Below are 15,518 nucleotides of genomic sequence, written 5' to 3'. Positions count from 1 at the left end.
CGCGCATTTAATGCACCGCAGGGAGCCGTTGGCGCCGCAGGGAGCCGTTGCTCCGCTGGCACACCGGACAGTCCGGTGCACACCGGACAGTCCGGTGAATTATAGCGGAGCGGCTGCCGCGCGAACCCGAGGCTGGCGAGTTCAGGAGGCCGAGCTTCCTTGGAGCACCGGACATGTCCGGTGCACACCGGACAGTCCGGTGAATTATAGCGCGCCGGCTTCCGAGAATTCCCGAGAGTGAAGAGTTGGAGTCCGAGTCCCCTGGTGCACCGGACAGGTACTGTTCACTGTCCGGTGGCACACCGGACAGTCCGGTGCGCCAGACCAGGGGTGCCCTCGGTTGCCCCTTTGCTCCTTTATTGAATCCAAAACTTGGTCTTTTTATTGGCTGAGTGTGAACCTTTTACACCTGTATAATCTATACACTTGGGCAAACTAGTTAGTCCAAAGATTTGTGTTGGGCAATTCAACCACCAAAATTATATAGGAACTAGGTGTAAGCCTAATTCCCTTTCAAGGTTCTATATCTAAATTTAACAATTTTCCTGAACCTCTTTTATCTTTTCTGTATCGTGGATCGTCAAAATAAATAAAATAATATTTCTATATAAAATACCCATAAAAGGGTATTTCCATTGAAATACCCAAACATGATATTCGCTCTTTTTCTTGTTCTTGATAAAATTGTAATGTGGAACGATGTGCCTATTTCTTCGCTTTTTCGCCAACACATCTGAATTATCTTGAAGAATGGAAGGATAGGAACAATTCCAATGGTCGTTGAACACGATTCGATCTGGCGTTAAATAATTAAGAATTTCTCTATCTTTTTTTACCAAAAGTATCCAACAATCTATGGCTTACTTGTTCATTAGCCATTGAGAAGCCAAAGATATATCTTCCATCAACAGAAAAAGAATAAGTATTCATTTGATCTTGATCCTTGTGCAGCAAAGAAGATGCTATACTAAATCTACACATACGTACTCACAATATCCACAAATGGCTTGTTTTTGGTAATCGACGAAGATTACCATATTGATATTCGGGGCGCATGGTAAACATCAATACTCCAATGCATTTCCCTATCCAATTCAGAATAAATATGCTTTTGTACCTTTTCTTTAAAATGCAAAGTGATGTTCCGGCACGAATCTCCGCAACTACTTGTTCAGATTCTACATATTGGTCATTTTGTACTAGAATCTAGCTTTTTAATTGAATATTCACACTATGTAGAATATCCTAACTCTAAATAGTTACATGCAAGTCTATATAGCATATAAAAGCAGGCTGCCCATGATGGGTACGTGTGGGGTGAACCAAATCCTCATTGAATTGGATTTTTTTTTCATTCGAGGGCGATCGTATAAGGTCGGCAGTACCCCTATGAATAATCCACCAGTATGAAAAGTTCTAAATGTTAATTGAGTCCCTGGCTCCCCAATTGATTGACCCACAATAATACCTACAACTTCATCTAATTCGACCAGATCTCCATGAGTGGGACTCTGCCAATAACATAATTAACACAACCAAGATGTGCTCCGGCAAGTAAAGGGGTTCTAATATATATTGGTTGTGCTCGGAAGTCAGTTATGAATCGATTGACTAATCCAATTCCAATATGTTAATTTCGAGGAGCAATGCATCATGAACCAATATATATATCGTCTGCAAATACACGACAAATTAGTGTTTGGACAAAAAGTTTCTCGTCATCCCATTTTGAGGACTCACGGAAATACCTTCGATAGTACCACAATCTCTTCTACGCACAATAATATGTTGAACTACTTCAACAAGTCTACGTGTAAGATAGCCAGCATCTGTTGTTCGCACAACATTATCTACAACCCCATTTCGGGCTCCGTAGCATTAAATTATATATTCTATCAAAGAAAGTCCCGCGCGTAAATTGCTTTGAATAGGTAAATCAATCATTTGTCCTTGAGAATCCTCCATTAACTCTCATACCTACTAATTGGTGGACCTGAGATGCATTTCCTATGGCCCCTGAAAAAGACATTAGATAGACTGGATTAGAAGGATCTGTTATTCGAAAATTCAAATTCATTTCTTGTTTCAAATATTCAGTTGTAGCATACCATATCTCAACGGATATGCGTAATTTTTCTACCGTGTGTATAGCTCCATAATAATAGTGTTTCTCCAAAAAGAAAACTTTGTTGTTCCGTGTCTTGGACTAACCATCCTTTAGAGTGTATTGTTAAAAGATCCTCAATTCCTAAAGAAATCGATGTAGTAGTGGCTTGATGGAAGCCTAGAGTCTTTATTTGGTCCAGTATATGGGATGTATATCACATTCCGAAATGATCTATGAATCTACTAATAAGTCATTTCTTAGCAGTTCCGTTTATCTCTTTATTATGAGAGACCAGGTTGGCCCGTTCTGCCATTCATAAGTACCCCCTTTTTTGGCTGAGTAGGATTCGACAATGGGTCTAAGTCAATGATTCAAAAACTTAATTTACTCCCTTTCCTCAATCTCAATCTGCAAAAAGATGGTACTAGCAAAATCGGAATGCCCCCTAAAGCGGCATCGTTGAATCTAACTTCCTTGTTTAGATATTGTATGAATATGCCCGACTAAATCCTTGTATGGCTTCCTCTATTTCTCTATAAAAATAAATATGATCAAGAGTGGATCGAATGTATATAGAACATATTATTTTTTTATTTCCCACTACTATATAGTGGCCATATATCTCATGATAAGTCCCAAAAGATTCATATTAAACTTCAATCGGGACTTCTCTTGACCCAACGATATATTGATCTAGTTTCCATCGGAGCCACAATGGACTGTTTAAATCGATTCATTTTTGTCTATAAGCTCCCAGTGCATCATAGGAACTAGAAAAATGGGTTTTTTTTATCTTTCATATACTTATAATAATAATAATTATTGTAGCTTACTTTTTTATTTGGATGGTTTCCACAAGTGTTATATCTATTTGCAAAAATACCTAGACGGTTCCAATCGTTAATACATAAAGTCCGATAAGTATTTCTTGGGTTGGCACGCAAATAATATCTCCAGTAGCGGGAGACAGGAGATTCATATGAGAAAACATAAGTAAACGGGCTTCTGCCTGAGCTTCCAAGGATAAAGGTAGGTGAACATGCATTTGATCCCCATCAAAGTCCGCATGGCTTTTTCGAAATGTTTACATGACGTTCGCTCTACACCACGTCATGTTTTCTCTTGATTTATATTGGCCAAACCAGGAGAATGTCCGACAGCACAACTACAACTATGACCTAGGATCAAGCAGAGCCTACTGTGGCCCATAGGCGCAAACGCTCGATCTTCTCTCAATATATGAGATCTATTGTCGGACTATTGTTAGATGGACTATAGTGGCCGCTCATTTTCTTCAACGATAGCTTGTTCAATCTTTATGTTCTTCAGACACTGTACAACCTTGGGCTGCAGCCATAACAGATCAATGGAGGCCTTCTAGCAAACTACCGCAGTATAGTTGAAGCACGCATGAAGAATTTGGTACTGTCCACAAGTACACACAAATATGGTTCCAACCGGGGCGCAGTGGGTACTGGTACCGACCGTGTCGGCCTCGGCGCCGATTGGTTCAGCTAAATGGCTGGTGGGGCTATCGACCGGTCAGTCTTATCAGTACAAACCATGTTTAGTTTGGTATCGACCTATAATAACAATCGTTCTGTTGGACGGTCGGATCAGTACAGACCATGTTTTGTTTGGTATCGACCTATAATAACAATCGGTCCGTTGGACGGTCGGATTGGTACTGACCGACCGGTTACACATGGTCGATCTGGATTGGTACTGACCAATCGATAACATATGGAGCAGCCACCACAATTTCCTTACCCATACCATCCTCCATATCCATATGGATATCCATATTGTGCTCCTCCATATGGATTATGGGGCTCCTCCTACATATGTTATTCCATATGGTTCTCATCCGCAATTCCCTCTCTCGTTTGGTGCTCCTACTTCGTACAGTGCTCGTCCTCCAATAGCCACGACAATGTCACCAAACATATGCAGTGATGTCGCTTTGAACTAGTATGCTTACTCTGGCACTCCATAATTTTAGCTATGAAGGGATTGCACAAAGAGTGAAGAATGAAAGGCTGGTAAGTACACATATTTTTGAAAGTCCACATATGTTTTAGGTCCATAATAGTTTTTAGGTTCATATTTTTTAGATGCATGTGTGGCTACTATAATTGGTGGATCCCATTGATGGCAATGATAAGGAGGGATCATCATTCCAGGGGCAAATAGTCAATAGATACAACTCCTTCACAGAAGCTTCTCACCATCGTACCCCAAGCAATTGAAAAAATGGTGGTCGACGAGCAACCGAAAGATCATCCTCCTTAACTGCATCTACAACCACTTGTACATGACCTGGTCGAGTGGAGCAGATGATGCTATGCTACTTAAAGCGGCCAAATATAGTTTCTTCAACAAGCCTAAAAATCTGAGTTCAAGCTCGAGCACATGTGACGCGCTCTTCGCTATCAGCTTAAGTGATGTGTGAAGCACGATAGCGATGACAAGTAATCTAAGGAAAAGATCTTGTCTCAAAATGGACGGTGATCATAGCCTAGTGTCACATAAAAGTGTAGACTCACCACATCCTATTGATGACGATAGGACAAGAGCTCAATGGAAAGAGAATGGCCCAACAACAAGTAGTAACGAGTCTTCATCTACGTAGAAGGAATGTAGAGAAGAAGCACTACAAGTCTAGTGAGATAAATGCTCAAACTAAATTATTTAAGTAATTTAATAAATTGTTGGATCGTTTCACTTGCCGATATGGACGAAGACACAAAAAGAACCTACAAATTAGCCTTGAAAAAGTTGACAAAGCAGCTTAAATTAGAGAAGGGAGAAACGATCAAAGAGGTGGTAGAGGAAGATGGAGTAAGAGCGGTAGTTTATTAGTTATATTTATGAATTATGTACTTTTTGTTTTCATGTTTAAGTTATATAGTTTTATTTGCTTAATTATGTAATTGGATACTTTTTTATTTTAGTAAAATCGCATGTTTCTTGTCAACTAAAAGTCTAAAAAAACTAATGTGATGTTAAGATGGGTATAGACTAAAGCTAAAGATTATGTATTAGAGCGCTGGTTAGATAAGGGATGGCGAAAATCGATAGCAAGAAGATCGGTAGTAGTACTGTTGATAGCTGATATGGCGCGACTTGAACCAACCGGTACGAACACCACTCCCGCAGCCTGTATACTGTTGCAAATATGCATGTGCACTGCCGCAGGCGGGGACAAATTAATAAAGACGCCCTCCATGCGTGACGCTGGTGTGCTCGCCCGTGATACATGCGCGAGTGGCACGAAGCACGGCAGCGCACGCATGCACAGACATGGACGACTGGCCGTGGGTGAGATGGGCTGGTGGTTCGTTCCACTCCCCGGCCGCGCAGGCATGCGAGCTATAGCTAACCGATCTCGGCAGCTTGTGAGTTGTGATGGGGTGCCGCGCCACTGCCATGAAAATACAGACAAGGCGCTCGCTTTCGCCTCTGAACTGTGACGATATTGTGGATGCATGGACCATCTGGGCCTCCCGATGCATGCGCGCGGCTGTTTCGGACGAGAAAAAAACGAACGAGAAAGCGATGGGTCGAGACGAGGGCAGGCCTCCAGGATCCGGCAACTTGCATCGTTTCACAGGTGGATGGGTCGGTGTGGAACTGTGGACTGCGGAGCTCCATGCATCGCTATGCATTGTATTCACCGGCTAGCGATTGAGCTCTCCACTCTACCGGTGCTGGATGCATCGTGTGCTTGGCAGGAATCACGGTCGTCTCTCGGAACATCGTGGATGAAAGAATATGAAAATTGTTAGAATATAATATAAGTGAATTGCATAACTCCTTCTATCAACTTAATCTTTTGGGTTGAACTGGTTGATGCATGCAACTTAATATGGTATCAGAGCCAGAGGTTTCGAGTTCGAATTCTAATTAGCACAATTAAATAAAATAATTGTTGCTCGCTCCTATATTACACGTCAGAGACCCAAAAAAGGCTCGACGTGAGGGGGGAGTGTTAGAATATAATATAAGTGAATTGTCCACCTCCTTCTATCAGTTTAAGCTTTTGGGTTGAACTGGTTGGTGCATGCAACTTAATAAAAACGACTGGCAGTACAGTGCCACATTTTAGATGGCAGAGAGTGGGACCACTTCCTACTCCCGATCCACAGTAATTTTATTTTGTTTTTCAGATTTAGAAATAATTGCTGCCTGTACAATTTAGCAAAAATCTCTACTACTATGAAGAAGTTAAGGGGTAGATTGTCATTTCCTATTCTGATATTCTGCCTTTTTTCCCATTCCCTGCATTTCCTATCGTGCGCAGGTGGAAACCGCTTCCCGTCGCTCCCTGTGCGAGCAACCCTAGCTCTCGCTTCTCCCCCGCCCAATCCTTTATCGAATCAATCTAATTGGCTACTTTGTTGATGCTCTTATGAACTTATTAATGAGACATGTTTGTAACATACATTGATGTTTGAGAACTTATTTATGAGACTACTTGTGAGTTTTGTGAACTATTTTGTGAGACATGTGACTTTTGAGATGTCTGTGAAGAAACTTGTGAGATATGTGGTGTTGGTAATACATGTGATGGTTCTGTGATGTATATATGATGTTGGTAATATATATTGTGTTTGTTTGGACGGAATTCAAAAAATAAATTAAAAATACAGTTTTTTGCAACTTTGTCGAGTGCTATAACCATTACACTCGACAAAGGCACCATACTTGGCCACCTGAAAAAACTGGTATTGTTGGGTGCTATGGCCACTACACTCAGCAAAGTTGGTGGATTTGACAAGTGTCTTGGCCACAATGCTTGGCAAATCCAACGGATTTGCGAGTGCCCATCCCCAGACACTCGGCACATGAATTGCCTGACCCCAGAACCTTTCTTTGCCGAGTGACATGGACGAGGCACTCGACAAAGACTTCGTCACCGCGATGTCCACCGTCACGACACCTTTTCTTTGCCGAGTACATGTTGACACTTTGTCAAGTGCCGACAGAAAGTACTCGGCAAAGAGACCAGTGTCGATGTTTGTTTCACGGAGACTATTTAACGAGTGTGGCGCTTTCACTCGACAAAGCCGTTACCGAGTGTGATTAGTCCTTTGCCATGTGCCTAGTGCACTCGGCAAACAAGTCAATTTCCAATAATGTGGATGCTCATGGAGGAGAAACTAGGCCTTCGCCCCTTCCTCTAATTCAAGTTGTTGTGATGTATAATAACCGTAGTCCCATGTGTTACCTGTTGCATCCACATGCTAATTTATCAAAGCAGTAGCTCTTCTCAAAGCAGCATCGTGTGTGGCATACCTTGAGCATGCACCGACACGCCAAAATCTCAACAACTTAAAAGGCTCTGGCTTAGATTTGGTGGAGGGAGGCAGAGAAAAGATAAAGCTACAATGATAGATTTTCCAATTTGCCTCTCCTAATTTGGGTTTACCCACTGCCACTGAATACTGATACCTATCCACAATGTTTGTGCAGTTAAGGGCACGTTTTGAATATGTGAATTGGTTTGAATTCTCTTTAGGACCACTATAGAAACCTGTCAAACGGTTAAAGGCACGACCGGTTGTAGCTATAAACGTTTCTATTGGTTCTACTTTTTATACTAGAGATAAGGATGCACCTCTAATGACAGTTTTCTATTAATTTTGATTCTTGCATTCCAACCTCCTTCCTAACCTAGAAATGTTTACATTGCCTCAGCAAGTAAATCTAGTTAAAAATGTGGGCTACTTCTGAAGTGTTATGCACCTTGCTTTTGCAAAATCTGTGTATGCTTATGAATTTTCATGTAAGGACTAGTTTAGAAACTCTATTTGCTTAAGAGATTTCTATTTTCTAAGGAAAAATGAATTAATTTCACTTGAGAAAATGAAAATCTATTAGAAAATGAGGTTTCCAAACTAGCACTAAAACAATGATTTTCGCCACCATTCCAGGAATCAAAGATCCTGCCAGCCAACCAAACAATTTGAAAAGAATAATCCTATTTCACTAGAGATGACATTTATATCAAGGAACTGAATCTAAGAGGTGTCTGAGAATCGTCACTTGGATCAAGCTAGGTCCTCTGTTGGAACTCGCTCTCAGTTGCAAGGGGATCCAACAAGGGTGAACAATGACGTAAGCAGTGCTCTCGCGCGTGTGGGCAATAGCTCTATTAATCTGACCTCTCACGGGCACTGTGCGGGGGTATTTATAGGTACCTGAGTGCCCAGCGCCTTGTGTTAAGGACGCATGTGCCCTCAGCTACCTAGGTTACCCCCAGAATATTCCCCTAAAGCAGGGTTACAGACTGTAATTACAGGGATGCCTTTACAAATTAGGCCTGTAACACGCGGCGGCCACGCAGGGCCCGCTACAATGGGCCGGATCGCACGTGGGCCTCTGAGCTGGGCGAGGCTGCTCTGTGGGATGACGCCGTCGCAGGCCTTCGTCTGGTGCCGAATCGAGCGAAGGGTGTCCCTACCCGTTTTGTCTCTGTCAGACCAGCAACTGCAGCGAAGGCCTCGAGCGAAGGGTAGCGTCTTTGCCTTCGCCCCAACACCCTCCTTGTGGAGGAAATGTGAAGTGTTTATATCATCATCCTGTTATGCGAGTACTATTTTCCTGTTGGTTATTGTCCAACTGCCCATTAAAATTTCCTTCCAATCCTGTCTTGACAGGTCGTGCCGAAATGATTTTTGAGCACCTCTCCGTGGACTGAAGGCCTCAATACACGCAACGGCCTGTCAATCAGCGCCCCACTCCTGGGCTTTCGGGCTACGACGTTCCAAAGGCCGGAACGGAGCAACGCGCGGCCTGACGCCTGGCCAACCGCGCGAGTAATATACGAAGAGGGGGCAAGGCCAACAGGGAGCGGCCGATCGACTTCATGAGCCGACAGCCGCCAAAAGTCCCAAAACAAATGCAGCTGCCAAATAGTGCGTATCTTGATGGTTAGAGCGAGGCGTAGGGCATGTACAGTGGAGAGACACTAAAACGGTTCTCCAAGCACAGGAGACAACTAAGAGACTCTATTGTACAATGGAGTGTCTATAAACATAGTCTATTAATAAATACAGAATTAAATGTATTTGTATAGCATCAGATCGTAGAACAGACGACAAATTCGTACAGTGGGAAGTGAGGCGTCTGTTGTTACTTGGTTTACGAGCCAGAGGCGTCTCTTCACGGAGAGACGGCTCTAAGATTTTTTTGCAAATAACCCCCTAAAACACCTTAAGAGCCCCCACATTAAACACCACTGTACATGCCCTTATAAAACAACCGACTAAGGGGGTGTTTGGTTTCTAGGGACTAATGTTTAGTCCCTAGATTTTATTTCATTTTAGTTTCAAAATTGTCAAATATAGAAACTAAAACTTTATTTTAGTTTCTATATTTAGCAATTTATACACTAAAATGGAATAAAATCTAGGGACTAAACATTAGTCCCTACAAACCAAACACCCCCTAAGGGCCCGTTTGGCAAAGCTCCAGCTCTTGCTTCTTTAGCTCCAGATCTTGATCCTCGTGAGGAGCTGATCCTCCTGATTCTCCTAAAGAATCAGAATCATTTTTAAAACCGTTTGGCAAGTAAACTGATTCTTGTCTGCTGAGAGTTAGTGGTCTATGACGATTGTCTGTTTTACTCTTTGCGGCTCAACTTTATTACAAACCAATAAGTAGGATGCATATACGAAAAAAAATTATGAAACAATAACATATAAAATATTCCCATCATAGTAGTGTATAAAATGGTCTCAAATGTTTAATCCATAAATTGACTCGTTATGTTTTTGTCCAATGGCAATTGCGGGTAATTTCGATCAAACTTTAAGGGAGGTCCATATTTGGTTGGTTGAGGAGCTGTTTTAAGGGAGGGTGGAGCAGGTTTTTTAGATCCCACCTTTCTTCACAAAAACGACTCTCAATCTTTCGGCTCCTCACGAGAATCAGTTTAAAAAAATACCTGTTTGGCACGGCTCCTCCAGATCCTCGCTTAGAATCAGGAGCTGGAGCTGTGCCAAACGGGCCCTAAGTCTTTGAGATAACTTTAGCTCCAGAAAATTTGGTAGAGTTAATGAAACAGGTCATTAGATACTCTAGAAAATCGTGTAGCTGAAGTTGTAAACTTTTAGAAGACATTTAGATAAGTCATTTTGTTTATTATTTAGATTTAAAATATTTTTAAAAATATTTAAATTGATATTATAAACTACAACTACACAATAAAGCTAGAATCTGAAGCCATCTCAAACACCCCTAAGAATCAACAATAAAATCAATACATATAGTAAACTTATTTTTAGATTACTCTCAGTTGATTGAATTAAAGTTGAAAACATTAAATGTTTGGAAAGAGATGAATTAGATCGACTAGAAAAACAAAGAGTCAGTCCTTCCACGGCAGGCTACAAGCAGGCACTTTATTCTTATAGAATGCGCTGAGACCGGACTCCTCACGAAGCACTACTTTCTTCTCTCTCGTGTGTTCCAATATTGTCGAGTAGGATTTTTTGATGACATGGAACTATTTGGACTCCGCCTAGTCAACCTTATTATACTTACTCTTATAACAAGTATTTTTAAATCTTAGCCTTGTTTATTGTTTTTTATAAAAGCAAATATTTTAGAATTTAACAACATTATGATTATAGGTGTACGTAAGATTTATGTGTGTGCCTTCACTGCCTTGTGCAATTCGGAGAGAGAAAAACAAACGCAGTTGGTGGACAAATTTTCACCTATCGATCTAACTCAAACATATTAATTCATCTGGGTTTCGAACCTGCAAATATGTGAAGAACACACTCAAACCCTGTCCATTGGAACGCTACCCTGGCCTGAATACTAAAAGGGCGCCTCTGTACCGCTACCACGTCGGTCGAACAATAGCAGCATCAATTAATGCATCATATCAGTCAGTCGTTGGCCTCCACGTCGTCGTCGTCCTTCTTGACGGGCTGGAACCGGGCGTGCTGGTACAGGACGGAGTGCAGCTCGACGGGGGTGGCGGACAGGGACTTGATGATGCTCCCGAACCCGTGGCGCGGCGACGACAGCGGCCCGCCCGGCGGCGGCTTGGGCAGGCTCTGCCCCTTGTGCAGGCGCAGGCGGCCGCGCTGCGCCATCTCCACCTGCTGCCCCATCAGGTGCGTCAGCCCTTCCTCCTCCTCCTCGTCGTCGCCGTCGTCCCCCGACGCAGCAGCGGCCGCCTCCTCGTCGTCGTCCTTGCTCGCCGGCGCCTTCCGGTACGCCAGGTACAGCAGCAGCTGCGCCGTGCCCAGGACGAGGCCGATGGCGTTGGGGACCTGTGTGCGTGGTGGTATTATACGTGTACATATGTGATATGTGTGTGTGCTTGCGAGTAGATCAGGAAATGGAGAGGGTGTGAAGCAACGCGGACGCTGTACGCACCCCGATGAAGTAGTCCTTGACGAGCAGGGAGTAGATGCTCCAGACGCCGCCGTTGAGGAAGAGGAAGAAGGAGAGGGAGAAGGGCATGTACTCCACGCTCCGGGTCTTCACCACCGTCCGCTGCATGCATGGAGTTTGATGTATGTATCACCCCAGATTACTAGTGCTCTATTGTAAATGTCAGTTGCTGGTCATATATATTTTTATACCAACTAGAATTAATCTGTGGTACATAGACAATATATATATAATGCATTATTTTAAGTATACTACTCAGCCTACTATCTCGAGCAGCTTTTCTACCCACATCACTATATTCAATCTTTATTCTACGTACAATATATACAGTGCAAAACAAAGTTTTAGGTGAATATATAGGTGAACTGCTAAAGACGGTACACATCTAATTTTATTAAGTGAATATTACACATGGATAAATGAGTTCGGATTCTGCTTCCCCATGTCCGCACCTACCATATCCAACGGGGAAGAATTTTCCTTAATCTATACTGGTGAAGACTAAGGGCCTGTTTGGTTTGATGGCTAACTTGCCACACTTTGCCTAACTTTTATGACTAAGGTTAGTTCTTCAATTCGAACGACTAACCTTAGACAAAGTGTGACACATTTAGTCACGAACGAAACAGCCCCTAAAATCTCCTCGTAGCCTAACAAAAAAGATGGATTTTAACGGGGTATCTCGGTGTCTGATATGTACATTGCTTCGGTGTGACCGACCGGAGAGTGAGAGCTACAACAAATTAGCCCTCTACTATATGAAGAGATTTAAGTAAGTGTGGTTATTAGGTATTCCCTCCGTTTCGTTTTAGTTGTCGCTGAATAGTGCAAAATTGAACTATCTAACGACAACTAAAAAGAAACGGAGGGAGTACAAATTAAACCTTCATAGGCATCTGAGTTCGTGCTAGACAGACATGCATTAACGCTTGTGGTGCGCTATAAGTCCGAGAAAATGACATCAGACCAAACACTCAATGACCGGTCAGTAGAGTAGATGCGAGCGGTTTTTTTGCTCTTAGCATTATAAGGTGTAGCCAGGTAGGCACACTCTAGAAAAAGGAGCGTATGGTGTCTCGCCACACGCCAGAGAAACAGAGACACCGAAGCAAGTTACTACCAAAAGTGCGAAACAAAATCCATACGTACGTGCAGCAGCTAGCACTGGCCGGGCGTGTTCGTGAGCCAGAAACTAGGTTTTGTTCCCTGAAGAACGGCCACAGCTAGCACAGGAAGTGAGATACTGCCTACTGGGGAGTATAGAGTATACTGACCATCGCGCCGAGCGGTGCCGCGTACATCCCGACCGTGAGCGCGGCGCACAGCAGGCCCACCGCGAACAGGCGGGCGCCGCCGTGCAGCGCCAGCAGCGCCACCGCGACGACCGCGGCAAGGAAGGCGACGTTCACGGCCACCACCACCTTGGCCATCTTCGCCTGAGGACCACAGCAAGCACTCGATCGGATCAGGACTCCGTTGCCGATCGATGCATCTTGCATGCAGTCGGTCGCCATCAGTCGACCAAGCGAGCGGGGATATGTTTACTGTAACTCGAACCTTGGTCTCCCTTGGCGCGTAGACGAGGTAGAGCGCGACGTAGGCGGCCTCGAGCGCGGCGCCGGCGCCGTTGACGGTGACGACGAGGAGGCCGCCGGGCTTGAGGAGGCCGTAGAAGGTCCAGAGGCTGGTGCTGAGCAGGGTGGTGACGTACGGCAGCCACCTGAAGTCCTCCGTGCTCCTGCTCCTCACGATGCGCCGGAACGTCGCTCTGGGCCGGGTTCCATGGAAATTAAACAAAAAGCAGAGAGCTCTGTGCCTCTCTCTCTCTCTCTCTCTCTCTCTCTCTCTCTAAAGCTGCATACTACGTACAACTGAGATATATATACTGCGTGAAAGACGAGGATGGAATGGAACTCACATCGGCGACGCGAAGACGAGGATGGAGATTACGTTCCCTGGCGTGAGGCAGAGGATCAGATCATCAAGCGGGGAACTGGTTGGTTGGCTGATGATGCCAAGATAATAACAAGGGGGGAAAAAGGGGCAAGGAGACATGCATGGATAGCCGCCTCCGGCCAGGATGAACAGAACACTGACTGACCTACGATCCCGACGAGGAAGCTCGGGTCGGCCATTCTTCCCCCGCCGCGAGGAGAGGATGGACGCAGGAGAGATTACGAGGACGCGGACACTAGGACTGGAGAGCGCTATATATAAGCGCAGGGAAAAAGGTGTTTGCATTGGCTAGTGCTGCTGTATCGTTTCTGGGAAACACGAGCGCACGCACGCCTCATCAGGCCCAGATTCTACCTATCTGTCTATCTACCTATTACACAATGGACGAACCAGAGCACACGGCCGGCCGGTCACCGGCCGCGCGGTGCGCGTGCGCGTGCGCGCTACATACAGAGCACGCGGCGAAACCCGTCTCGAACACCTTGCTTGATACCCCACTCTATATATGCTACAAAATTCCGTTGCGCGTGGTAAGCGTAGCAAACCGGGGAATCACGGCCGCGCGCTCGTTCATTGGCGACATGGGTATACGTGTCAGCACCAGCAGCTGATGGCGCACCAACCACTACTTGCTCCGGTTCAGCAGGAGCAGGTAGCAGGTAGCAGGGGGTGCGTCGTCCGAGATAGTCCGCTCTCCGCGGTGGATGGGCAGTAGAATCCAAAGACTAGTGAGGCCGCGAGTTGAACGGCGCGCGGAAGCTCACCGAAAGGCAGTGGAAGGTTTACGCTGACGTCCGGCGGGCGCGTGGGAAGTGAGGGGGACAAAAGGACATGCAGGTCCGGCCCCCATGACGAAACGTTCTAGAGCCTGACACGTCGCGGCGCTGGGGTGACGCGGATGGTCGGACGCGAGTCCGCGTGCTGCCGGCAGCGCGCATAAAGAACCAGATATATTCCGGAGATCGGGAAGAAAGCGAGATGATGTGAGCCAACATCCATCCCACGTCATTAGATGCGGAGGTGGATAAGGTATATATCTAGACGACATACAGTCGATTAGCAAAAAGCTACAACTAGGAGTTAGGACAGAAATAGTAAAGAAATTAAATTGTTTCGATTGAAATGTGTCTAGTCGTTCTTAATCGATCGCACTCATTCACATATATATATATATATATATATATATATATATATATATATATATATATATATATATATATATATATATATATATATATATATATATAGTAGGTTTAACGGAGCCCTGGGCTTTCAATAGTTAAAGGAAGCCCAGGCCGACTACTCCTACAAACTGGTTCAACCCAAGCGCCCAACCAGCCTGTCGGGTGCGTCACCTGCCCCACATCTGTTAGCGCAAAAAAAAGGAATGCATGCACGAGTCAAACACGATCCAATGCATGCGCGTAAATTTAGGAAAAAATGTGTGGCAGTTTCTATTTTTAAATGCTTTATTTCCTCCATAAATTTAGGATCGCTGCAACAGCCATGCAGCTAGACACGTAAGGACCATTTTATGATATATACTGAGACTAAATATGCTACACTGTGTAGATAATTATGCAATTTGGTATACTGCGTAAAAATCTGTTACCAGCTGCATGCGCACGAATTTATGATGAAAATAATGTGCAATGAAAGGAAATGAATTGCATGCATAGAAAAAAATCGTATTTAATGATTATTTTGCTTCATAAATATAGTATCCCTCCAACAACCATGTAGCTAAACACATTAGAACTAGTTTATGATTTATACTTATACTAATTATACTACACGGTGTAGGTATTTATGCAATTCGGTACACTGCGTAAAAAAATCTAGCATGTTGTTCACTGGTGGACGCATCTCCAGGTTGGAGCGTAAAAACCTTAAGTTTTAAACATAAAATCTCTCAATTATAAGTGTAAATACCTGGCCAATGTGAGAGGTTGATAGCTCTGGTAGGTTGTTATTACGATCCTATTTTTATGGCAGATTCGAAAAATATGGCAGCTGCATGAATGCAGTTTATATTTTT

General features: G+C 44.0%; 1 protein-coding gene across 1 annotated transcript; it reads right to left on the bottom strand.

The window, feature by feature from the left end:
• Positions 1–10,844: 10,844 nt before the first annotated feature.
• LOC103634637 (uncharacterized) lies at positions 10,845–13,705 on the bottom strand. Its single transcript, NM_001301593.1, is given in 6 exon segments — positions 10,845–11,400; positions 11,507–11,626; positions 12,799–12,960; positions 13,082–13,292; positions 13,443–13,479; positions 13,626–13,705. Coding segments are annotated over 6 exon segments (954 nt in total). The 5' UTR covers positions 13,660–13,705; the 3' UTR covers positions 10,845–11,010.
• Between the last annotated feature and the right edge of the window lie 1,813 nt (positions 13,706–15,518).

This window comes from Zea mays, chromosome 1, assembly GCF_902167145.1.
Source record: "Zea mays cultivar B73 chromosome 1, Zm-B73-REFERENCE-NAM-5.0, whole genome shotgun sequence".
Classification (NCBI taxonomy): Eukaryota; Viridiplantae; Streptophyta; class Magnoliopsida; order Poales; family Poaceae; genus Zea; species Zea mays.
Note: the sequence above shows the minus strand (reverse complement) of the source record. Positions and strands in the feature narration are given on the sequence as shown.